Source organism: Hippopotamus amphibius, chromosome 7, assembly GCF_030028045.1.
Source record: "Hippopotamus amphibius kiboko isolate mHipAmp2 chromosome 7, mHipAmp2.hap2, whole genome shotgun sequence".
Lineage (NCBI taxonomy): Eukaryota > Metazoa > Chordata > Mammalia > Artiodactyla > Hippopotamidae > Hippopotamus > Hippopotamus amphibius.
The window spans coordinates 16,377,015-16,402,691 of NC_080192.1; the positions used below are offsets into that span (position 1 = coordinate 16,377,015).

Sequence of the window (25,677 nt, forward strand, 5' to 3'; positions counted from 1 at the left end):
GCCTGGGGATGGGGCCCAGGCAGCACCATTTTTAAACAGATGCTTAGGTGCACAGCTGGAGCTGAGATCACAGTGGAGCATGCTGACGACAGAAGCCCAAGGGTCTGCACGCCTGAAGGTGTCCCCTCCATGCCTGGTCAACCTGGGAGCTTGCCTACAGCAAGGCGAGATCCCTTGCTTATGTGGCCCCCAGTGTGCTTCCTCCAGGGAGGGCTGGTGTGTCCAAAGCCATCCCACTGGACCTGAGCCGGGGACCTTTTGCTCTGTTGCATCAGAGGCTGCCCGTAAACCGGCAGCTGGCTTGTTTTCTTCTTAGGCTCCAGTTGTAGCGACCTTTGTGTGTCTGTTTATTTCAGGGAAATAATTCCATCCTGCAAAATTGACTCCCTGGGGGCTACAGAAGTACATTTGGAGGGACTTATTTTACTGGGGTGACCCGAAATGTCCTCTTTCAAAAGAGGCTACAGCTGTTCTTTTTCTCCCAACTCCCGTCTCACTTTGCACTCTGACACCGTCCTCTCAACCTAGTATTTTGAAGGTCTCACTGCAGGGTTCTTACTCACACACATTTCTGCATGTGGCCTATTTGTTAATAATAATAATTTAAAAAGCAGCTTTGCAGCATGTACTGTACATTGGACACTATGGGCATTTTTTTTACATTGTCTCATTGCATTTTGCCTTTTCTTGGCAGTGATGAGAGTAAACTAGTCTGAATCTGGGGATCTTTATCCTTGAATGGAGGGAGTTACAATTGTACCATGATTTGCTGGTGTTTTTGGAGGATGAGGTGTTCTGTGGACTATAGAGGCTGCCGTATTGGGGCAGTTGGTTTGGCTGGGATGGTGGTGGGGAGTTGGCTGATTGAACAGCGGAGAGTGGGAAAAGCAGAGAGCACCCCAACAGCCCCTAGGGTTCAACCTGCATGAGCCCAAGTCAAGAAAGTGGAGAATTCTTGTTAATCTGATACATTGGTTAAGTGGAGATACTAAAAGGTTATGATAGAGAGCTCTAAATATATTTTTCCAGGCAATTGAAGCTCACCCATTTACAAGCCAATCTTTTAAAAAATTGTAACCATTTCTTATGGACATCTTTCTCAAGTGGATGCACACTTTCTTACCTTCTTAAAACAAAGTTACCTCGAAGGTAGTTAATCCTTTTCTCAACGTCTTTGGGGAACTTCTAAATGGTTCTCAGTACTGTATTTTATCATGTCTCATGTCTGCTATTTATAGTTTGTCTATCTGCTCCTTCATCAGCTTGCATGCCTTTTTGTGACCCTTCTAAATGATAACCTTTTTCTTTTCCCTCTAGCAAAAATAATGCATGCTCAATACTGAAAACTCACAAGACACAGAGAAGTTAAAGCTGAAAGGTAAAGCCAGTTGTCCTGTCTTGATTCCACCAGGGAGGCTGTCTCTAGTGGCTTTCTAGCTCCAGGTTTGCCATGACAAGCTTGTTAGAACTGTGGTAGCAGGAAGACATTGGGTGCCCATCTTCAGGCGCTCAGTGGATGGATTCTATGCCGTTTCTTGGGGTGGCTTTTCCAAGAGTTTGTTTCCTTCCTCACATAGTCTTCAGAGCTGAATGGGTCCTGACAATGAATTGAGTGAGATTCCGTTTTCTCATGCAACAGAGTGAGCCATTTTGGGGAGCATTGGGCTGGCCAGGTGCACTTAATTAGTTCGTGGCCAAGCTGGGTCCCTTGACTCAAGGTCCAGTGCATTTCCCATTTCACCACATCTTACCTGTGTTCCGGAGTGTGGGTAGTGGGATAAGTGACTTTGGAATAAAGGAACTGTTGCTATATTTGGAGAACTAAAACCAAGAGAAAACCTGCCTTCACCTCAGTCATCTAGGTTGCTCAAGTGACAGATTTTTTAACTTCTTTTCTGAGGGAGTAAGAAACAGAATGTGGCCTCCCCTTTAGCATGCCAGACACACTGTCTTTTTGAACATCAGTCTTGGATTAATACCGAGATGGACTCAGAAACACACTTGAAAGCAACTTGCCTTATTATCCGTACATAGCTTACATTTTATGACCTGCTTAAAGATGCAGGGAGCATAAATCTTGGGGAGGACTGTCTTATTTACTTGTTCTTCTTTCCTGCAGATGGGATGCTTGCATCAGAGCCTGGCTGGCTTCAGATGTCTGCTCCAGGATATTTTAGCTGAACTGTATGAGTCCATTAAACAAATGTAAGAGTTTTTGGGAAAGGAGGGCTGTGTCTCAAACCAAATGTTTTACATGGAGAACATCTGGGGAATATTGGTATTTGTGTGTACAGTACATCAGAAAGCAGCTTGGCGGGCTTCAGCTGGGATGTTTCTGGCCTGCGGTCGCTGGATTTGACAGTTCTGTTGTAAAGGAATGGTTCTTATGAAGTGTTGCCATAAAGGCAAGGCTTGATCCAGGAAGGGGCGTCCTCGTTTAGCCGTTCACTCAAGTTGTTCCGATTAGCTCCCCGGCCAGATTGCCCACGACACTTGAACAGTCCGATATCTGAGCTAGTTTTCCCCAAGGTTTAAACGATGGAGAAAGGAAGCATCACAGTGCCTGGACTTGGGATGTTTCTTCTTTACCCTGTGGTGCCATGGATTTGATGACACTCGGAAACAGGTATGGTCTAGTGGAAGGAGTATTGGCCCCAGAATCCTAGTACCTTGGTTGGAACTTGGGGTGTTGCCTTTATGACCTGTGGGAACTCGGGGAGTTCCTTTCCTCAGTATCAGTTTCCTTCTCCTGCATGATAAGTAGTCTGTCTCATTCATGGGTGGTAGGGAGAGTAAAATAAAGTGAGATGGCATTGTATACATGGTGGTGGTGGGGTCATTTACACACCTTGGTATTGCACACATGGGTTTGCAGTCTCACCTGCAAGTACAAAATCAACGCGGACCAGAGTGAAATCGGGAATCTGACGTCAGCAACTTGTAGATCCTGGCGCAGGTTGGTGGTGGTGGGTGGATGGGTGAGCAGTCATAAAAATTATGACTGATGAGACTCATCATGTTTGATTCAGTTCAACTCAACACGTAGTTTTGAATGTCTGCTATGGGACCAGACTCCTCCCTAGTTTTGGGGGGACACAAGCCAGCTAGGGTTCCTGTCCTGCTGTCTCTGCTTCCTATGCCTGGTATTGACCTTGAATGACTCTCCCTCTAGATAGATTATGTGTTGACTGTGACTTAGGTAGTATAGACAACGACTGGCATATTATTAGCCTGCTGGGGCTGCTGTAATAATACCATGGCCTTCGTGGCTTAAACAACACAAATTAATTTTCTCAGTTCTGGAGGCTGGATGTCTCAGATCAAGGTGCTGGCAGGGTTGGTTTCTGGTGAGACGTCTCTTTCTCCCTGTGTCCTCACATGGCGTTTCCTCAGTGAGCACATGCTCCTGGGGCCTCTTCCTCTTCCTCCAAGGACACCAGTCCTGTTGGATCAGGACCCTACCCTTATGACCTCGTTTAACCTTAGTCACCTCCTTAAAGGCCCTGCCTCCAAATACAGTCACGTTGGGGGTTAGGGCTTAAACATTTGAATTTTCTGGGGGGAGGGGACACAATTCAGTTGAGAACAACTGGCAGATATTTTATAGGGGTGAACATTATTTGGCAGAGAATATAGTTGGATTTCCTGCACCTTTCTTGTGAGATAGGTCAGAACAACCTGACTCAACCTCCCAGTCAGCCAGAAAAAAAAAAAGGCAGAACTCCATAATAATTTACGATGGCTTTATTGGGGTGAGAAAAGAAATTATTGTAAAAATTAATCTGGATGGGCCCTGAAGATGGTATTTCAACTAGTATCAGTCAAGTGAAATAATCAGAGGTGCATCTTATAGAGGGGATGACAGAGTGTAAGGCACACGACATGAGTGAGCAGAGAGGACGGGGGAGATTCTCTCCTGGCTCTTATAGAGGATGGGAAAAATAACACTGAACAAAGAGAGACTCAATTCCGCTCTTAGGAGCATGAGGGAGACTAGGGGAACTGGGGGAGTGAGGAGCAGAAGGACTCCTCGGGAGGCCCTACCTCTGCACACACACATCAGTTTCTGCCTGTGATCTCACAAAAGAACACTTTGCTAGGAAGGGTCTCAGAGTCCTAGAAAGAGCATCTCTTTGGCCATACTCTAGGTCATGCATCTACCCATTGGGATGGGGAAGGTGAAGTATCTTGACTGACAGTCTCTTTAAAACTGCATCCCGTGGGGTGGGGTGGGGGTCCCCAGTACAAAGTCCGGGTGCTCCTACTAGAAGCATGAACGGGTGCAGGGCGGGGAGGAACCCGCCTGTTGCCCTCTCCATGGGACTGTAAGCAGCTGGAACGGCCGGGCAGTGATCTGCAGGACCTTGATCCGTGCCTTATCCAGAGCAGATTTCCCCAAATTGCTTCCTGGAGAATTGACTCATTGTTGCATCATTTTAGGGACGCACTTCCCAGACCCTCCCGTCCGATTCTGCCTTTTGTTCAGCTGTGGTGCCTGGCCCCACAGAGAACAGCAAGGAACACCAGTGGATGTGCTTTTGAAGATGGGAGTGATTTAAGTAAGAAAAGACTTAGGGTAGGGACAGGGCAGTGCCGTGTGGCTTTGGTGGGACCTGCATCTCCAGAGACTCTGATTCAGTTCTATTTTTTTATAGACACCTACTAAATGCAAGGAACTGTGCTAGTTGCTTTGTCAGTGTTGATACGTAGCTTCAGAGTGAGTGTGGTCTTTGGGTTTAGCAAGACCCAGCTCTCCTATTCATTAGTTGTGTGCCCTAGGGCAAGTTACTTCACCTCCCTCAGACTCAGTTTAAATTCATTGAGAAAGCAGAAATAATGGTTTAGCAAGAATTTAATTAGTGAGCGGTTGAGAGGTTTAACAGGATGGTGTCCAGTGCCTGGTACATAGTAAAGGCTTGGTAACTAGTAATTATCATGATTACCACTAGCTATTGTGAATTCTCTCCCAGCCCTTCTGGAGGGGGCACTATGATTGCTCCATTTTATTTTTATTGTTATTTAAAAAAAATATTTGTTTTGTTTACTTATTTATGTATTTTGGCTGCACCAGGTCTTAGTTGCAGAACGCAGGATCTTTGTTGTGGCGTGTGGGATTTTTTAGCTGCAGCATGCGGACTTCTCAGTTGCCCTGTGCCGGCTTCTTGGTTGCGGTATGCATGTGGGATCTAGTTCCCTGACCAAGGATCGAACCCGGGCCCCCTGTATTGGGAGCACGGAGTGTTACCCCACTAGACCACCAGGGAAGTCCCTATTGCTCCATTTTAAAGATGAGCAAGTTCAGGCTCAGTGATTTTGGGACAAGTAGGGATTCAACACTTGAGAATTTAGCAAGTTCAGAGAAGACTCAGTGGCAGGGGGCTGGTGCCTAGGTTGGGTGGAATAAAATACCCTATGATGGTTTTATGGTTTTATAAAGGTCCTTCTTAATACTTGGGGGCCATTTTAGCAACAGCTCTTTGGCACAAGCAAGACACCAGTCAGCTGCTAGGCACTGGAGAAGTTGCAGTGAATAAAACAGAAATGGTCTCTGTGTGAAGGAAGCCTGTAAGTGATGGTGAGCGAGGTTATGAAAGGGGACCTATATGTCTGTTATGGGGGCTCATTGCAGGGGGTGGACGCAGAGGAGAGGGGGTCAGCTGGAGGAGTTAGCTGCAGACAGTAGGATGGGGAGGCATCCGGGCAGAGGAAGTGACAGGCACAAATGTCCAGGCACATGAACACACCCAGGCTGTTCCTGGAGTCCCCGTAATGACCACAGGCCCCTGCCCCAATCTCTCGAAGCGTAGGAAGCGAGTGATGGGTGGTGGGTGAGCCTCACAGAGGCAACCGGCCTGATGGGGCGGCAGGAGATGCCCACCTGGGACTGAGCATGCTCCTTGGGGGTCTGGCTGTCAGTGCTGGGTGGGGGCCGTGCGTTTGTAGCCGGAGGTGCTGCTGTGACAACATCCCCCGCAGGTTGGTGGGGCGGTAATTAGCGGGTTGACAGGTATTCAGATGGATTGTGTGGTGGGGGGGGGGGGGTGGTAGAGCAGGGGCCAGCCTGTGAACTCTCTGGGTAGTGGACACTGAGCGCTTTCCCTGGGAGGAGAAGAAGCTGCCGCTTGTGAGGAGATGATGAATGAGGCCTCTGGGGGGACAGACTGCAGCCCGGCTCTTGTTCCTTCCCTGTCTGATCCGTCTTTGCACTCTGATTGCTATATGTCCGTTTTCCAACGAAGAGGGATGCTGTCAGGATAAAAATAGTTTCTGAAGACTCTTCTCTTTCACGTCTATAAAATCACCCATGGTTAAAATGTAAAATCTTATTTGTGTGTGTGTGTGTGTGTGTGTGTGTGTGTTATACACGCTACCATCTTAAGAAAGAAAAAACATTTTTTTTCTTTGTTCTGCTCACCTGGATCAGCTAAGCTCACTTGGCTCATTTCCTTTCCCTTTGGAAAACTAATGTTGTTTCTTAGGTCTTTTGTGTCCCTTTTTCATTGGTTCCCAAGGTCAGTGGTTCAGTGGCAGCCTGAAGTTAATATTTAAAAGCAATGTTTTCAGTGAATTAAGAAATAATGGGATAAGAATCTCTCAGGTTTGCCTACTCATGTGTGATATCAAGTCAGGCTTCAGATATTGGAACAAGGTTTGGACGGAATTGGACTGAAAACAGTGTCCCCGGCATGTCTGTGTGAGGACAGCCCCCTGGCATCCGATGGAAATGAAATCACACGTGGTGCTGTGAAACAGATCCTGCGTTGCCAGCATGCTTGGAAGTGGCCGTCTCCCCCCCTCCCCCCAACCCCATCTCCGTTTATTAATAATGCAGCAGTTCTGGGGACTTTGCTGCGCCGGGGCCTCACATGTAAATGTGAATTTAACCCCCCCTTTATTAATTTTTCTTTGGTGGCCGTTTCAGTCCTGCTGCTAGCTGCGGTTTGGAATTTGGTTAGGCATCCTCGCCCAGGGTATGATATCAGTATATCCAGGCCTGGAGTGGGAATCAGGGCCCTTGTTGCCGTTCCAGTGCTGCTGTTAACTTTGTGAAGGTGGCCCTGTACTTTAACCGCCCTGGGACTCGGTTTCCTCATCTGCAAAATGAGGGGGTTGGCATAGAACATCCCTGGGGGTCCTTGCAGCCCTAACATCTGCTGGTGGTAATGATGCTGGTTATACCTTCTCGCCCTTCATCATATACACAATCTGATATGATCCCACAGCGGCTTTGTGGGGTTGGTGTCTTGTCACCTTATTTGCAGATGAGGAAACTGGGGCTGTGACATGTTTGCCTGAGTACCTCCCTGTGCAGGGGGCGCTTCGGCCAAGTTCCTGTGACTGATGACAGGGCCAAGGGGCTGAGGCTGGCTTTCTTAGCGGTTCTGGCTGGGGCTCTGCTGGGCTTGGAGTGGGATAAATCAAAGTTGCACAACCCTGAGCTTATTCAAGCCGTGGTGTAAACAGTGTCAGAGTGATCAGATGCTACTACTTGAGGCTCTCCAGCATAGAGGTAACCTCAGCCCTCTGGTCTGGTCTGCCCTCTCCCCAGGATGATTGAAACCTGGAAGAAGAGCTGGTGTTGCATTTGGCTTTCAGGAATGTGAGAGTCCAAAAATAAACCCATTTGGCCACTGGAGTCCCAACTGAACAAGCCTTGCATTTTCATTTTTTTTGTGACTCTGATGTTGCCTGTGTAGCGTCTCTTGTGCTACTAGAGGCCTTTTCCTGCAGGGGACCTTGGGATGGTTTCTTAGGGACTTCCAGCGGATCCCCGTAAGAGGGGGCTCCACACAGTCCCGACCAGACCCTTTCTCACAGAGCAGGCAGGACAGGGGGCTCCAGAGCTCACTTCCTCTCTCCTTCTCTGGACACATCCACTTGGACCAGGTGTGGGAGCTCCACGTGGCCTGAAGCGCAGGAAGTAACCCATGAGCAGCCAGCTTCCAGGGCCTCAGGGCATCCACAGGCCTGCCTTGGGCTAGGATGAGCCAGATGTCCTCTGGAAACAAGCCTTCCCTTTCCCAGGGGCAAATTAATGCAGGTCACCCAATCCCTTCAAGGAAGTAGCTTTAAATTCCCCTTTATAGATGGGCAGTTCATGAATTTTCCTTAATCATCTAGCATTTAATATGACTGCATAGTATTTGCGATACGGAAGGCGTGCCATCCCGGCCACACTGACTGTGGTTTGAGATCAAACTTCAGAGCGCAGCAGACTCACCGGGGAAGCTTGTGAAAAGTGCCCATCCCAGCCTGTCCTCATCCTCCAATGCAGTAGGTCTGGGGTGGGCCCTGGAATCTGCATTTTGACAATCAGCGTCCCCCTTTCCACCCCAGGCAGAGGATGTGATGCAGGTGGAACGCCGACCGGCCTCTGGCAAAGCGCTGTCTCCCGGCATCTAACTGTGCGCTTGGGGTGGGCTTGTCGCTGGCTCTGTCACTGCTGCCACTGCTAACTTTGCACCGGCCCTTGTGGTTCCTGCCCCGTCAGCCCTGGCCACTCTCTCCTGTTTACAAACCTCAACACCACACAGGGAGTGTAAGTCTGCCTGCGATTTCTTAGTCATTAATTCCATTTCCCTTGCGGCATCGGCCACGTGCGATAATGACAGTCTTCGCCCAGCCCTTCAAAGGAGCGGGTCCAGAACAAGGGATGACTGTACCTGTAGACAGAAACATCCCAGGCCCCTCTGAGGTCCTCCTGAGTGGGCCCTGGCCCATTCAAATAAAAATCTGGTTTGCTGTTTCAGTTCTGGAAAGTTCTGGAGATAGAACTGAGTTTTCACAGCAGGAGAAAAAAAAAACAGGGTCATCTGAGGAAACATCTCTTATGGGGAGTTTTCGGAAATCGAGGATTGAGAGCTGATTTACACAGGATTATATTTTCAGAACCTCTTACAAGATTAAAGGGCTGGTGGTGGCGAATGGTAGGATGCTGTTCTTTGAAGAAAAAGCTCTTTCTTCTACATGCCGTGCTCCCTGGCATCGGGGTGCCTCTCCTCAGAGCCTGTTGATACAACTTTGGCTTCCAACCTGCTTCTGTCTGAAAAAACGTCCACATATCGACATGAATCAACAGGCCGGAGAGGAAGAGGCCCTCGGGCCCCGCAGCGGAGCTGCCTTGGATCCCTGTGGGGCTGGTTGCATCACGGCAACTTGCTAGAGTGTTGTCCTGAGTTGGCCAGACTCCTCTCAAAGAGCTGAGGGGTCATTTAATTAATTAGGGGCTTTGGCTGCAAGGTGGCCTCCTGTCTGGCATCACCGTGGTGATGGCCCGGCACAGCCTTTCTAAGGTAAAGCCGTTCGGTGATTCTGGGGGAGCTTTGGACCCGTGGGGCCTATGTGGAGCTGTGCCTTGTCTTGAACTCTGACCATCAACCAGACCAGTGCAGGAACCCTTACACTGGCCTCCAGCTTGGCTTGGCTAACCATTCCCACTGCAAGTAGCCTCTGGGCTCCTTGATAAGAAAATTCCCCGAAGCTGCCTCTGACTCAGTGCCCTGCAGCTCCCGTGGAACGTGGAACGTGGCTGGGTGTGAGATCACACCTGTGAATGAATGGCAGGGAAACTGCCAGCTCCTGTTGCCGGGATTAGAACTCACACTTATTCTAAGCGATGCTAATGCCGTGTTTATGGCCCTGTTTCTTCCCTGCTGCTCGGTCCCCCAGTCCTGCCTCCAGGACCTCACGTGGGACTCTGTAAAAAGCTTCATCTGCTTGGATGGGGCTCCTCACACGGGGCTTTGGAGACTGGGCTCCTTTGAGACACTGTGTTACCTGCCGTGTTGGCTGTCCCATGCCAACTGTATCCGCAGTCTCAAGAACCAGCCGCCTCTGGGCTCAGCCTGCCTGGGTTCAAGTCCTCGCTCCATTTCTTACAGGCTGTGCCACTTAGGGCAATGTGTATCTCCATGGTGCCTTGGTGCCCCTGTACAATGGGGCCTAGTCAGGATTAACTGAAAGTCCACTGGTACCTGGTTAACACGTAATAAATATTAGTTACCGTTATTAATAAGAATATCGCTGCTGCTTTAAAAATGTTGATATGTTAAGCCAAAGACAAAGCACTAAGATCGTGCTACTCAGTGTGGTCCCTGGGCGGGCATCACTGGTGCATCCCCTGGGAGTTTGCTAGAAATCCAGAATCCCAGGCTGCACCTTCGACCTTTGGATTCAGAATCTTCATTTTGACCAGATGTCCAGGACAGCCTTTGAGAGGCACTGTTCTGGAACCTTCTCTTTAGGCTGACAGATGTCAATCAATGAGCATCATGGGAGGTGGCCACGGAGGGAAGAGGGTAGTGATTGTCTAGGTTGGAGCCTCAAACACACACAGTCTGCCCGGAATTTCCCCCACGCCCCAAGGCAGGCCAGGAAGATGGCTGGCTGCTCTGCTCTATGTGGGCACGCAGGCTAGGTATTAATTTTAACCTGTTCTTGCCTCAGTACAAATGTGGGGAAGGGGAGGATGTGTATGGGAGGAATGGGAAGAGGAGAGGCCCATGTGATGGTGTGCTGTGGGCTTGTCACCCCTTTCAGTGTGGCCCAAGACCCTGTATCACAGTATCGTTCGGACAGGCCTCGTTTTAGTCACTGCCTTTCAGTGGACATGTCAGGGCCAGGCACTTTACTTACATTATTTCCTCTCCTTACAACAGCCCCAAGAATTAGGACTTGCTGACCCCATTTTGCAGATGAGAAAACTGAGACCTGTGAGGTTCAGGCTTGCCTGAGGTCATCCAGCCAGCAAAAGCCTGAGCTTTCATCATACTGCTTTACTCCCCATAGCCCTACCTAGATCGCCGAGCTCTTAGCATTTCGCAGTGGCCACTGTGGAAAAGGACTCCCGGCAGCCTGCAGAGCAGGTGGTTTCCTTTTCAAAAAAGGAAAAACCACCACTGCAGAAGAGAAGGCTGTTACATTTAACAAGGGATCGGAATTGGCTGGGCTGTTTGCCTCTTAAACAGGCAGGCACTGCAGGGCGGAATTCGCAGGTCCACAGCCATAAGGTTTAATCATTAAACGATAGGGTGGCCTTTTTCAAAAGCAGACCGTTTTATAAGGCACACAGTGCTGTCTAGACTTGGGAACACTTAGGAAAGGGCCTGGGCTGCGCGTCAGGCTCAAACACCTGAGTTTCCAGCATCAGTCACTTTGAAGGCGGAGTGAAATCTCCCCGACTCCTGCAGGAACACACGGGGCTTTTTTTTTTTTTTTTGGAGGGTATATGATTTCAGACATTTGGTAATCTCTTGCTACTGGGCCCTTTCCTTACCTCTGTCTTTCTTTGTAGTTGTGGGTGAGGATTGAGGAAAATGGGGAGGAGGTTTGCTCCGTAATATTGGGCATCTCTGTGTGTCTCTTTGGTCGCCTTTGGCCACAGGGGGAATTATGTAATTATTTGTGTGTTTTTGCTTATTGTCCTTGTCCCCTCACCCATCCCCCTTGAGGGCTGGGGCAGAATCACGTTGTATCGTGCCCTCTCAGCTCTGTGCTTGGTGCCGGGTGAGTGCTCAAAAGGATTCAGTCAGTGAACCGTCAAAATCCAGGAAGGCTGAAGTGGGTATCGTGAATCAGACGTTTGTCACTAAGTGGGAATGTTTGATTCCCCTGTTCACCTGGCAACCGTTGGAAGGAGGAAGGGGAAAATGGTCCTGAGGTTGCTTTTTGGGTTCCAGTTATTCACCCTCCTGTCTGGCCTCAGACTCAGGAGCCATGATGCTTACGTGGGCCCAGCTGCTCTGAGCTTCTGGACGTTTCCAATGAGGGTACAATTTACAGACCCAGGAGAGACAGCTTCTCCTGCCCTTTATGCATTTTGGGAACAAATGTGGTCTCCATTCTCTAGACCTTCACTTGCTGCCGCACGAGGAAGCAGGAGGAATTCAAGTTTGTTCCCAGGATGGGGAAATGGAAGGAAGGTCCTATTTATGGGATATTCTCTCTGGGTTAGATGGCTGACATTTATTGAGCACTTATCCTGGGCCAGGCATGTTCTAAGCCATTTAATCCTCATAGGGACCTGTGAGGCAGGTACTGTATTTTCCTGCTTGATAGATGAGGAAACTGGAGCACAGACAGATTTTGCAGCCTGCTCAAGGTCACACAGCTGGTGAGTGGTTTTAGCCAGGACTCAAAGCCATGTCCTGAACCATCATGCCAGACTGCTTCACCATGTGCTGACTCAGTTTACCCTTCGACTTCACGAAGGAGGCATTGCATTACATTACAGGAGCTGCATTTATAGATCTCATTCTCCTTTTTAAACAACTCTTCAGAAATGTGACAACCATTTTTAGCTCTCTGGGTCCTATGGAAACATCCTGGGAACTGGATTTAGCCTCAGTCTGAATACGCAGCAAACAAAGAAGGAGGATAGTTTCAGATGGTGCAGGAAAGGGGTAGGGAGAGTGTAAGGCTAGGAGTGTCCTTATCAGCTGGAGGGGTCAGGGACGGCCTCCCTAAGGGACCATGGAGCTGAGTCTTGAATGATAAGGATGTAAAGATCCGCAGTGTGTAAAGCACTTATCACAGTGTCTGTACCATATATTAAGTGCCTCGTGAATGCCTCTATTATTCCATCCTTATTGCTTTTGTGGTTGGCCATTAATTGGATCTGTGACCTTGGGTGAGTCATCTCGTTGCTCTTGGGAGTTGAACTGAATGTCTTCCCTCTGGCCTTGACAGTTGCACAGTTCTAAGTGATTTCTAGCATTGATCCCCCACCACGCCTTTGAAATAGGGGGCCAAATGAGCCCTCTTTTACACTTTCAATAGAAGATTCATTGTCGGAAGCGGGAAGCTTTTGTGGAGGGACAGCCACCATGGCTATTAACATTTATGGAGCCCTTTCAGTTTCCTTAGTGCCAAGTGGGCTTTGATTAGAATGTGGGCACTTTCCTTTTCACACTGGGCTGGAAGCATCCCCCTGGCAAATACACCGTGAGACCACTGGCCTCTGGCTCCACTGTTGGAGGGATTGACAAGTGGGCTTATTTTCCCACCCCCCAGAATGTCACTACCCTCCCCTGATCCTGGATGGTGAAAGAATTTACTTCTATTGTTGTTTGACAATAGGGCCTCCCCAAGGCCAAGTTCAGCTTGCTGCATAATCAAAGGGGTGGTTTCTCCCCTCAGCCCATCTTTAGTTCATAGAGGAATGTAGGAGTTGGTCCAAGAGCCACCCACACCCTCCCCAGCCTGCGTGTGTTCACTGTCGGCTTCCTTCAGACCAAGCTCCCAGGATCACAGGCCCTGCTCAGATAAAATAAAGCCTTCCAGTCATGTCTTTACATTTGACGTAAGCAAAGGCAGGCTTTTCTTGCTGAATCCTGAATGGGGCTGTCGTGAGCGCCTGGGGGAGCTGGGGGGCCTGGCACCCTGGTGAAAGGGGGCCTTGAAGCTGGAAGCTCATTCATCTCTTTGCAAGCCACGTGGTCCACCCACAGTCTAGGGAGGGTGCTGCCTGCCCTTGGATTCACAGCAGGGCATCCCGTTTCCCCATTCCTCGATTGCCTACGTAGGTAGGATGCCAAAGAAATCCTAAATCATCTTCCTAACGTGCCTGTCTCTCTGATGCTGTTTGACTGGAGTGGTCCCTCCTTTTTTGCTCCAGTTCTACTATCACTTCCCTGGTCTGGCCTCTCGTCCACTCAATAACGTCAAGCCCTTCCCCTTCGCCTTCCCCGCCCTCCTTTTCTTCTTCTCCCTTTCCCTCTTTCTTTACCTGTCCACACTCAATGTTTTCTGAGGCCTGCCACACGTCAGGCATGGTATTAAGCACTGGAGATAAAGCAGGGAACAAGATCCCCACGCGTGTAGGGTCGAGTAATGACACCAATACTGATTTAATGACAACTGGGGAAAGTTCTGCAAAGGAGAAACCCAAGGACCTGCTAGTTGATTTAACCAGCAAATAGCAAAATCAAGAAAAATAAGAGCTTTTTAATTCTTGTTGAGTCACAGATGGACTGGTTGTATTTTAGAAGCATTTGCATGTATAGTGCGGCCTGGGGATCTGGTGCAATTTGGAAGTTGTGCAAATGTTCACAGATGTGAGTGCATTCCTGCTGAGGGCACCCATGCTTGACCCTATGATAGTCAAGGTGCGGCCCTGGGCTGCTGCTAACAAGGGCTTTTTTCTCCAGAGCACTTCGTGCCTTTTGCAGTCCCAGGGGTGGTTTTACTTCTTTTCACCCAGGAAAGGGTGCTAAGGTGAGGGTTGCGGTTACAAGAGGACCAGTTTGGAGGAAACTAAGCAGGCTTCCTTGTTATCCATGGATAACCCCCCCGGTCCCGCCCTGCTCCAAAAAATAGTTTTTGCCCCCCTAGGGCCAAGGCAGATTAAATTACCAACCAACTTGTTTATGAGCAGAGATGAATCCATTGGCAAACATATTTTTTCCTTATTAGATTCCCATTGTCATTTAATGTCTTTATTTATGTGTTTCTTTTGAGTAATTGCTCTGTGCCTTGGCCGTGGCAATTCTCTGCAGTTTGGATTTGCAGACGACATTGGCACGGAGCTTTTGGAATCAACTAGGGCTGGGCAGGGAGTCTAGCTTTGCTTCCTTGGTTTTACTCTGATTTTTCTCTAGCAGAGCCTTTTGGTCATATCACATGCTGTCAAAGGTGCCTTAGTGAGAGGAAGGAGGTAGGAGGGCTTTGGCTTCTGAGCAATTGCATCAGCAGAGCATAGACGGGAGTGTTAAAACCCAAGGTTTGAGCAGAACTGGCCTTGAGGCAGGCCACACAATAAGGCCTTTTCTAGCCATCACTGTGGCAGCTGCATGGGGTGGGGGGTGGGGGTGGCTGAGTGATGCTAATTTCACCTCTCTGGTGTTTAGTCATTGGCACCCTGTAGACCAAGCTCCCCTTTTGTCTTTTTTCAAAGGCTCAGGATTCCTAGAATAAATGAATCTGGCCCCCTGAAGCAGACCTTTGCTTTATGGGGAAAAAAAAAACAAAACAAACCCACCAGAAAACCCCACCATCCCAAACCCAGGTTGTTAAAACCTGATGTTTTCTGTTGTCTGGAGAAGGGTGTTTTTGCTATAAATGAAAGACGTGACAGGGGGTATTTCGAAGCTTTGTTTTGGTTATTGTCGGTTCTGCCAACAAGTAACATCTGTATTTATTTTCCAGGCTCTCCCAATGGCTGATTTGCATCTGTTTAGTTCTCTGAGTAACATTTCATTTCCTGATTTTATAGGTTGCTATAAAATCCATTCGTAAGGACAAAATTAAGGATGAACAAGACATGGTTCACATCAGACGAGAGATTGAGATCATGTCATCCCTCAACCATCCTCATATCATCAGTATTTATGAAGGTCAGTGATTTTTTTTTTTTCACCCACGTATCAGTTACCATTTTCTCATACCATGGGGCCTGCCAAGATTTTTAGGTAATTGCCCTTCTGGGCAGGAGCCAAGTATTTTTGCTCATGATGCAAAAATAGCCCGGTGTTATCTCTTATTTGGTTACCTTGAGTGCAACCAGACACATGTAGCACAGAGCACTTTGGTCATAAAATAGCTCTGTCTGGTGCCTTCTTCCTTATTCCCAGTTTCTTGGCAGTTGCTAAGCAACCCACCTTATTGAAAGCCAGTATGTGAGAGAGCCATGGTTTCTGGAAAATGGCAGTTTTCTGGGTGGCCTAGTAACGGTGGATCTGTTGTAAATGGCATTCCCCAAAGCTGATGCTTCAGCGGTGGTGTCATGAGTTATTCAAAATTAGCCTTTTTGAGTTAGGAGTTAATGTCCAGCAGATCCGAGAAATACCAAGAAAGAAGAGGGATCTACTGATGTGACAGATACTTTGCAAATGGAGTTCAAGTTGTTGATGTTTGTAGGAGAGTGGAGAGGGAAAAAGCTTATGAAAGTGCTCATGGTTCAACTCTTTGGTCCCTCATGGGAAGGAATGGAGAGTATAAACTTCCCACAGCCTATCATTAAAAAAAATATTCTTCAGAAAAATCACACAAGCAACATATGTTTATTGCAGACATGATTGAAATACAACTGTTAAAATTAAAAAAATAATTTCTGTTCTGTCAGTTTGATAAATAGCTCTTTATCCATATTTATATTTTTATCTACTTCTCTATATCTGTATGTGGTTTTTATCCAAAGTTAGATCATACTGTTTATACTGGATTTTAGCTTGATTTTTTTTCATTTTTTATATCATGCATCTCTTCCTAGGTCAATAAATATTCCCCTATAAGGACACTTTAAAAGGCTTTATAGTATTCCATTTATGGACATACCATAATTTATTGGATCTATATCCTTCTATCAAATATATAAATTGTTTCAAATTTCTGGTTATTATAAACAGCCTTTAAAGGCTATCCTTGTACATCATTTTAACATTCATTTCTGATTATTTTCTTATGAAAAATTCCTAGTCTTGGACTTACTGAGTCAAAAATGTTTCTGCAGAATATGTTTTAATATATGGTTGAGTCAGAGAAACAAACCTATTTTTAATTTTTGATCTGTTCATGACTTATTATAGTAAGGGCTAAGAGGAAACCAGATGGTAACCCTAAAAGTTTTTCTGATATTTCAAATTTTCCTTCTTCTGGTTCCCTGCTGGTTTTTGCTATTCTTTTTTCCCTGCTCTTTCTAGTTTTGCCCTTCATTTAGAAGTAAAGGCTGGTAACATCTTTTATCTTGATTTTTCTAAAGCTTATTTTTGGGGCCCTTGGGGATAGGACTTTTAAGGGAGAATTGCATGTATTCAGTCATTTATTCATTCCACACACATCTCTTGCAGTGAGTCTCAAACTGCAGTCCCTGGACCAGCAGCAGGAACATAAATTGGGAGTGTTAGAAATGCAGAGTCCCAGGCCCTGCCCAGGACCCACTGTAGATATGTAAACAGCATATTCTGGGACCATGCAGGCCCAAGCTTAGACATTTTCATGGAAATATATGGCATCCAGGCTGGGCCTTGAAGGAGCTTTTTTGGAAGAAGAATTGACAAAAGTAGGATGATAAAACAGGCTGATAAATCTGAATGTGCCTGGTAATTGAGGGGAATTTCCAGAAGTGAGACGTGAGTCGAGTTACAAAATGCAGGATGAGAGTGAATTTTATTAAACATGGAGTTTTTTGCTCTGTGTGGCCCAGTTGCCATGGAAGCCTGAAGGCCATCATGCATGGTGTGGACCGGTATGGGTCACATGTTCTGTGCGCACTTCTGTATTTGAGATTTCCTGGCCTAGAACTGGAGGCTTCTTTACCAGAAAGGCAGAGAGAGTTTTCAGCCAGCATGAAGTTTCCAGTTCTTTATTGGGGAGCTGGTCTGTGGTCACAGAAGTCTGGCATCAAGGAGCCCACTTCTTCACTGGCATCATGCCCTCCTTGGCCTTGGGAATCCTTCAGGCTGAATGGGAAACAGGAGTCTGTCCTCTTCCCAAGGGAAGGCCAGAGGTGAACCTCAGTGGAAGAACATCCTATTATCAAGGTAAAATTGGCCTTAGTCCAGCCCATGCTGGAGGCTCTGAGAAGCCCTTGCTTGTAACTCTGAAGGTGGGTATAAGCATGAATTAATGTTCTTTGGGTGGCTAGAAATAATTTCCACCAAGGCCTCAGGTGAGAGCATGGGCTTCAATTCATAAAACCCTTAGAACTGGTTTTAGGGAATTAGGGAAGAGCTTGAATTCTCACACCAGACATGAGACTTTGGGCAGGATGGTGGGCCTTTCAGTGCCTCAGTGACTGCACCTATAAAATGGGGATAACAGTTCTACCCCTCTCCTAGTGTTTGTCAATAGGATTAAATGAGATGATACATGTGCCAGTAAGCTCAAAAAGGTCATTATTATGAAGACCCCATAATCATCATAAGTAGTTCTTAACCTGGGGTCCATTGATAGGGTATTTCATGAGTGAACTGCAGGGTGTCTGTAAATGCTATGGAATAGTATGTAACTGTGTTGTCTAATACAGAAGCCACTAGCAACAGATGGATATTTAAATTAAAATTGATTGAAATAAATTAAAAATTCAGCTCCTCAGTCACTTTAGCTACATTGAAAGTGGCTCAACAGCCACGTGTAGCTAGTGGCTGCCATATGGGACAGTGTAGATACAGAATATTTTTGTCATTGCAGAATGGGACCATGTTGGTGTATAATGTTTTATATGTTAAGTTCATGGGTTTTTTTTCCTGTGTAGGGGGTGAATGCATAGCTTTCATCAGACTCTCAGAGGGATTCCTAACCTCAAATAGGTTAAAAAGAAGCCCACTGCCTTTACGTGTTTTGTGACCTGCAGAGTACCGTACAAATAAAAGGCATTATTTAATCCAGAAAACTCTCAGGGACTTAAATACGCCTCTTTTTTTCTTTTAATTTCTTGGAGATCTCCAGTTATTGTTCTGTTCTCTTTCCCTTCTCCCACGCAAGTTCTCTTTCTCCCACATCCACTAAATAACTGTGGAGGAGGGCAGCTCCTCTCCCTTCCCCAGGGGTTAGGAACAAGCGATCACCAAGGCGCTATTATTCCAGCTCTTACATCTCTAACTGTGACCCCACAGTCTTCAGGTCTTGTGACTTTATCTGCTTCCCTGTGCAGGACCCCAGGACGCAGCTCCCAGGGTGAAGTTAGACACCCTGATGTCATCTGTAGAACTCTATCGTTGCAAAGTTCTTCCACACCTAGTCTCATTTGATCCCTACAGCACACCTGGGAGGTGAGCAGCCCAGCTGTTCCCATTTTGTAGTTGTGGAAACTGAGGCTGTGGAAGATTCATGACTCACTGCATGTATTAGTTTCCTAGGGCTGCTACCAGCAGACTAGGTGGCTTAAACAATAGAAATATATTTTGTCTTGGATTTGGAGGTTGAAAGTCCAATACCAAGGTGTTGGTAGAGTTGGTTTCTTCTAAGGCTTCTCTCCTTGGCTTGTAGATGGCCGTCTTCTCCCTGTGTCTTCACATCTGTATGTATCTGTGTCCAGATTTCTCCTTCTTAAAAGGACACTAACCATTTTGGCATAGGGCCCACCCTAATGACCTCATTTTAACTTAATTACGTCTTTAAAGACTATCTCCAAATAGGATTGCATTCTGAGGAACTAGGTGTTAGGACTTCAACATATAAATTTTTTTTTTTTTTTGTGGAGGGGGTCAGGAATATTCAGCTTATAATATGGGCTGTGCTGGCCAGTTGGTGGCCTTGGCACACAGGCCTTCTTACCCCACTTGTTTTTCTCCTCTGCCAGGCCTCAGCCCTGTATTTCTGACCTTGTGTCTTGTTTTGCTGGCTCTGTAGCCGACCACTGTGCCCCAGGTATCCCCCTCAGCCTGGCCTTTTCCCTCTTTTTCAACTCTGGGGTGTGGCAGGGGCAGTGCAGTGGGAGCAGTGGCGATGCGACCCGAGTCTATGAGTTAATATGCTGGTCTCTCTGCCTCTCACAAAATGAAAGGGGAACCTTCTCCTTGGGAGCTGATTGGTTGTTTGGTGGGCCAATCAGGAGCCTTAGCTGAGTGCAGAGATGGGTTAATTTTCTGAGTGAAAAATCAGTGCCCAGGCATCTAAGTGGATGTTTGGACATTAGCAAAGTAAGCTTTACAATCGCTTCTTCAACAAGGACCTTTGTAATTTGAACACACACACACACGCACACACACACATGCAACAGCAGCAGTAGCAGAAACAATAATAGCAGCAACATGACAAAGCAATGATGCACCTAGCCCTGTGTGCTTAGGACCTTTGGGGTTTCATGTGGGGAGTGCACCATTTTGGACTGTACAATCTGGTGATATTGAAATAACTAGTTCCAGGGGAATAATTCATTCATTAAAAAAAAAAAACTAATTAAGTGCCTACTCTGTGCCAGGCCTTGTACTAGGAATGCAAAGGTGAACAAGACAGACTCTGGGCTTATGGGGCTGAAATTTAGTGAATAGACAGGTGAACAGATAAGTGACTTCTGAGCTGAGACCTGAATGGAGTGAGGAGTGAGCCCTTCGAAGACCTGGGCTGGCATTCCAGGCAGAGGGAACAGTACGTGCGAGTGCTCAGAGCAGGGAAACGGCTTGTGTTGGGAGAAGTGACAGAGGGCCTGTGAGACTGAGGGACTGAATGGGGTGGCAGGAGAGAGGAAATTGGAGAGGGCCAGATTTTGACCACATTGGCTAAAGGAGAGAGGGTGAATTTTTTACACCAGGAGTAGGGGGATGCCACTGGTTTTTGTTTTTGTTTTTTTCTTTTGTGGGATCTTCCTGGAGCAGGGATCGAACCTGTGTCCCCAGCATTGGCAGGCAGATTCTTAACCACTGCGCCACCTAGGAAGCCCCTGGATGCCACTGGTTTTGAGGAGGGAAGTAACATTTTAAAATTTACACTCGAAAATAATACTAATAATAGCTTGGAGTTATTGTGTGTTTACCTGCGCTAGGATGTGTGTGTGTATTATCTCATTTAATCCTTATATCCACGAAAGACGAATTCTTAAGATCCCCATTTTATGGTAAGGAAAATTTAGCTTAGAAGCTTAGTGCATTTTCCAAGGTTATTACCAACTGCTAGTAACTGGTGGATCTGAGAGTTGAGCTTAGCGACACTCTGAAGCTCGTGCTTCTGATACTAACCAGGTATTTGGTGGTCTGTGGCGACCCCCTAATGGGGGCAAGCATTGTCCTAAATGCTGTGAGACAGATAATTACTGGGCTTCATAGAGCTTACTGTCTTAAATATGAGAGAGTATTAAAATCCAGCTGGGTGAGTATTTTAGAAAATATGTCTGCTTCATCTCAGGAGGAAGCTTGGGTCTCTAGTCCAGTAAATTCATAGGTCAAGTTTTCTAAGCTGCAGTTGGTGGAAATGTAAGTTATTTGTATATTACTCAAAATATCCGCAGGCTCATAAAATCTGCAACTTCACTGAATCAGTGCTGCTGTTCACCAAATCTCAAAAATAATTCCTTTCAAATGTTTCTTTCTCAAACCAGGTCCTGGGTTACCCTCCTTCTGACCTGTAGGTGAAGGTGATTGACCCTCAAATTTGTCAACTCTGTGTAAACACACAAACCTTAACTGACTTCTAATGCTAAGTAAATAAAAGAGGATAGACATACACCTTCTAGCGTGTGATGCTAAGGGTAACCTCATCAAGAGAGAAGAGGAAGAAAGGAATCTGTGGCAGCATCTTGAGATGGAACCCTGTTTTCAGTCAAAGGAATTCCATTCTCTCAGCAGGGAGGTAATTGACAATAAGGAAAGAACAGCTGAAAAGGAAGTACCCCGGAGCTTTCAACTTGGTTGCCTAGGATGGAAGAGATAAAAACGGTTTTTGCCTGGGGTTCTGATTTCAGGACCCAAGTTCAAACATCAAAGGCACATTGTCTCACCCCCATTTCCCCTTTGAAAGCCTGAGAGACTCCATGTGCAAAACCACGAACCGGCATCTTGCCGCACAACACGTCAGGGAAACAGCACCCCATCTGGTAACAGTCCGGCACATAAAAGCAAAAAGGTGGGAAGTGGGGGAGATGGGGCCGGTGCCTTCACTTCTATGCTCTTGGTTGTGGTTTTTTTTTTTGTTCCTGGAATCTTTCCTCTTGGCCCTGCAAGATTACATCTCTCTCTTGGCCCGTTGCATTGTGATAGGCCGGAACTGGTCAGGCTTTCATCACGTCCCCTGTTTTAGGTAAGGGTGAGCCTGGCTTTCTGGGACGAAGTAGGATGGCTGTTTGGCATTTGTCAGCTGTGATCTCTTGCCTTTGGGAGAGTCTCTCAAACTTCAAAGACAAAATAGTAAGCAAATGTGTCTCTTTTAATGATCATGTGACTTTCATGCCCTGGCTCTGCGAGCCTTAAGCCTGCTGCCTATGAGAAGACGTAACAGAGTCTATATTCTACTAAATTCTTCGAACTCCTACGGTGGTGACATTTTGGATGAGTTTACTATCAGTTAAAAGCGCCTTCCAGCTTCTTAGAAACATATATTACAATATGCTTTTTCAAGCGACTTATGCCTTATGAGATTCCCGTAGATCTTTCTGGAAGGGGATATAGTTCTTGCCTCTTGGTGAAAATCACTGCTTTAAAAATCCAGGCTCCGATGACGGGCATTCTTGCTTTTTCCTCCCTTGTAACGTGCGGCCAGAGGCAGTGAGACCAGTGCAGGAGGTTTCCACAGAACCCAGCAGAGGTCCTGGAGTCAGAAACTGATGCTGCCCCTGGAACATAATGCCTTGGGGATGGCAGGACCCTGATAAACTGCCTAATGATGCACTTGAGCACGGTTCTCAGAGGGTGACCCAGAACCAGCAGCATCAGCATCTCCTGGACCCCACTCCAGACCCACTGAATCAGAAATCCTGCTGGTGGGCCCGGAGTTCTGTGCAATAAGCAGCCCTTCAGATGACTCTGATACACTCAAGTTTGAGAACCACCATATTAGAAAAACCCCTGTTCAGTAGGTTAAAAGCCAAAAAAGCAGGGTCGCGTTGTGAGCATCAGTGATTTGGAAATACCTACAATGGAAGCAGTTAACATCTTTCTTCTCTGGCTCAAGTGTCTTCATCCAGGGTTTTCAGGCAGCAGGCAAATCCTGATGCAGGCCCTTTCGAAGCCAAGGGACAGCTGAATTGATCTAACATGGTCTGCGGGTCACTAATACTACCTCGTGTTCTTATTCATTTGCTTACTTAGTCATCCATTCATTGTTGTTCATTTTACAAAAATGTACTGAGCACCTCTATTTCAGGTACTAGCCTAGTAGGGTGAGTATATATTTATTGTCCAAATGGGCTTAGATTTGAATGAAACAATTGCTTTGCCAATTGCTACTGTGTGACCTTGGGGTAGTGACTTAACCTCTCTGAGGCTTGGTTCCTTAGCTGTAAAATGGGGTCAATAGCTAGCTACTTTATAGGTAAGATTGTGAGGATTAAGGTGATGAATAGAATTGCTAAGCATGGTCCCAGGTACATGCTCACTAAACCGTACTGATTATTCTTCGTGTGATGTTAGGGGTCTGAGAGGTCCTTTCTGGCTGGAGTAGAAACTTCTCTCGGGAGGTGGTAGAAGAGAAGGTTGAGGCCAGATTGCCCATTTCAGTGATTCTGAACCCTGGATGCACATTAGAATCTCATGGGGCGTTTGTAAGAAGAAATGCGGATGCCTGGGCCTCACCCCTAGGGGTTTCAATTTAATTGGCCAGGCTGAGAAAAATGGGCTTGATCCTCCAGCTGGGAGGAAATGAGCCCGGCTGTAGAAACTTGTCTCCATCCGATCATTTGTCATCAGTGGCTTCCAGAGCAGAACGTGTGTCTGGCAGCTGTCACCAGTGAGCCATGGGTGATACCTTTGGGCTTGGGTTTCCTTCCTCAGCCATTTGGTTGCTGCCCTCATCAGGGACTCAGAGCCCCATGAAACAGTTTGTTGAACTTGGCAAAGTGGTGTATTATGCCTGTGTTTACTCTTCTGAACCCATGGCGAATTGCTGAGCTCTGTAACACACTCCCTCTGCTGCCGGATTCACAAGTTCCACAGGAGGTCTCTTCAGGCTGGATCCAAGTGAAGGACTCACCCCTGTTCATCACACAGCTCCAGAGAGTTTTCTTCACTTATAATCAGACAGATGAGCTCTTGGGCTGTGAATCTGTCCAGTCACGTTCCTAATGAGTTTCCTATGAAGTTAGCTATTTGACCTTCAAGTGTATTATTTTCACTATTTTCATTTGATTACACCCAAGTCATTTTTCTAGAGGCTGGAGATTAGAAATAAAACAACGAACATGAATGCTACTCCCCGGCTGTCCTGCCTCGCCCTCTTGGGTTTCCTGCAATTCAGTCATTTCTAGTGCCTCAAATAATACCACTTGCACTTGAAGCTAATTTTTAAAGAAAAAAAAAAAGGAACTGTATTGCCTTGTAATATAGGGTCTTTTGAAATGAACTGGGATGGTTCTGTTAATTTGTCGAGGCTGCACATTAGGAAAGCTCATGGAGTGTAGAAGCGGGATCTCTGCAATGACCATACCCTACAGAGGACGTTTGGATCTTGAAAGGGGGATTGGACTAGATGAACTGTACCTCCTAACTTGCTGAGTCTGAGATTCTTTTTGATTTGGGAATGCGTGCTCCGCCCCCTTCGGGAACCCGGCTCCAAGATTGACATCCGTGCTTTGGAACGCCACTGGGGACTCAAGAATGGATCCTGGTTAAGAGAGCCAGGTTTGCTGAGTCCTTTGATGTCTGTGAGTGTTAATTCACTCTCTCCTCTGTTCTCCTGCCCCTCTCCCGTCCCTCAGGGGCACAAATGCGATCTCAAGTGTGGATTCTGCCAATGCAGATCCATGATAATCCTGGATTTGGTCCAGGCATGTCTTCGTTTGTTCTTCTTTCTTAAACTAAGACTTGCTGCCTAACGGTAACAGTGGGTGCGTACATGTCCGCGTACTGCTGCGTGCTGGGGTAATCCTCCCAGTGACGCTAGAAGCTTCGTTTTAACACATGAAGAAACTGAGGCAACAGAAAGATTAAGTAACTTGCCATGGTCACTCAGCTGGGTAAATGGGAGAACCTGGATTTGAAGCGAGGTACCTTGACTCCGGCAGTTAAGCTCTTAAGCTCTGCACTCTGTTGCCCAATGAAGCAGACTAGAATGTAGGGCTGACAAGACACTCCTGAGCCATACCTGGAAGGTCAAGCAGTGGCTAGAACTAGAGATGTGATAACCACAAGTTTGGCTTTTCCACCCTAAGTGATAAGGGTGGGATGAAACCATATAGCAAAGCCCCCTGTGGGGATTTTCAGGAGAGGGAGACGAAGGCTGTTTTCAGAGATGGTGGGATTTCTACCCCTTCACTTTCCAAACTGGGGGAGCATGCTTTTTTCCAGAAGTTCACTGTGGAGGAGGGAGGAGTCCAATGGTTGGTCCAACATGGCGCCCTGATTCCTTCTCCTGTACAACCCCTTCTATCCTGGTCATGTCCGTTGCCCTCCTGGTATTTGCTATTGGTCTCCCCAGATAGTGCTAATAAATGGTTCCTGGCCAGCCTTTTGCATCTGCTCTTCATCAGGTAGCTTATACACTTTCTTTCATTTCGCCTGCCTTCTGTGGAGTCCACTGCTGGCAGTGGGTGGCCTGGTTGGCTCTGGTTCTCCTTGGGCATGCCAACCAACATCCAGAAAGAGTTTTGATTTAAGAAAGACAATGAGTGCACTAAAGAGCCTTTCATTGTCCAAATCAGGAAACACATTGAGTCAACTCCGACCAACTCACTGATGATGGGAGAGCTGCCAGTCTAGGTTAATTTTTGCATTCTCACTGCCCTGGGCTTTCAAACTTATGGGATTAGAGGACCCTTTTATGAAACCCTGAGCCCATGAGGTGTCTGAAATTTAGTTCTGGGGAGGGAACTCTTAAAGAATGAATCTTGTATTGACGAAATGACTTAATTAGGCTGCAGACAGTTCTTGCCAAGGAAAGATCACTCCATTTCTGAAATGAAAAAGCGACTTTCTGGGAGGATCCTCTTGAACTTTAATAAAAGAGCACCCCTGAGGAGTGGAATGGTACTTCTGTCTGAAGTTTTAGGAAAGTAATAAAAATGCTGCCCATGTAAGGAGGCCCTGCCATGGAGCGAATGGCAGCATCCTGGAACTGATTTAGGAGATGGAGTTGATGGAAGACAAAGGCATGAAG

The 25,677-nt window shown here is 46.9% G+C and overlaps 1 protein-coding gene across 3 annotated transcripts in view; it reads left to right on the forward strand.

The window, feature by feature from the left end:
* NUAK1 (NUAK family kinase 1) overlaps positions 1 to 25,677 on the forward strand; it is a 68,786-nt gene that overhangs the window by 14,784 nt on the left and 28,325 nt on the right. For 2 of the 3 annotated variants that reach the window (XM_057740946.1, XM_057740947.1), the window contains exons 2-4: positions 1,318 to 1,378; positions 2,120 to 2,205; positions 15,212 to 15,332. In XM_057740946.1, coding sequence (XP_057596929.1) covers positions 15,249 to 15,332 — 84 coding nt within the window. In that variant the 5' untranslated portion in view covers positions 1,318 to 1,378; positions 2,120 to 2,205; positions 15,212 to 15,248. The remainder of the gene's footprint in view (positions 1 to 1,317; positions 1,379 to 2,119; positions 2,206 to 15,211; positions 15,333 to 25,677) is intronic. The other variant, XM_057740945.1, reaches the window with a different exon arrangement.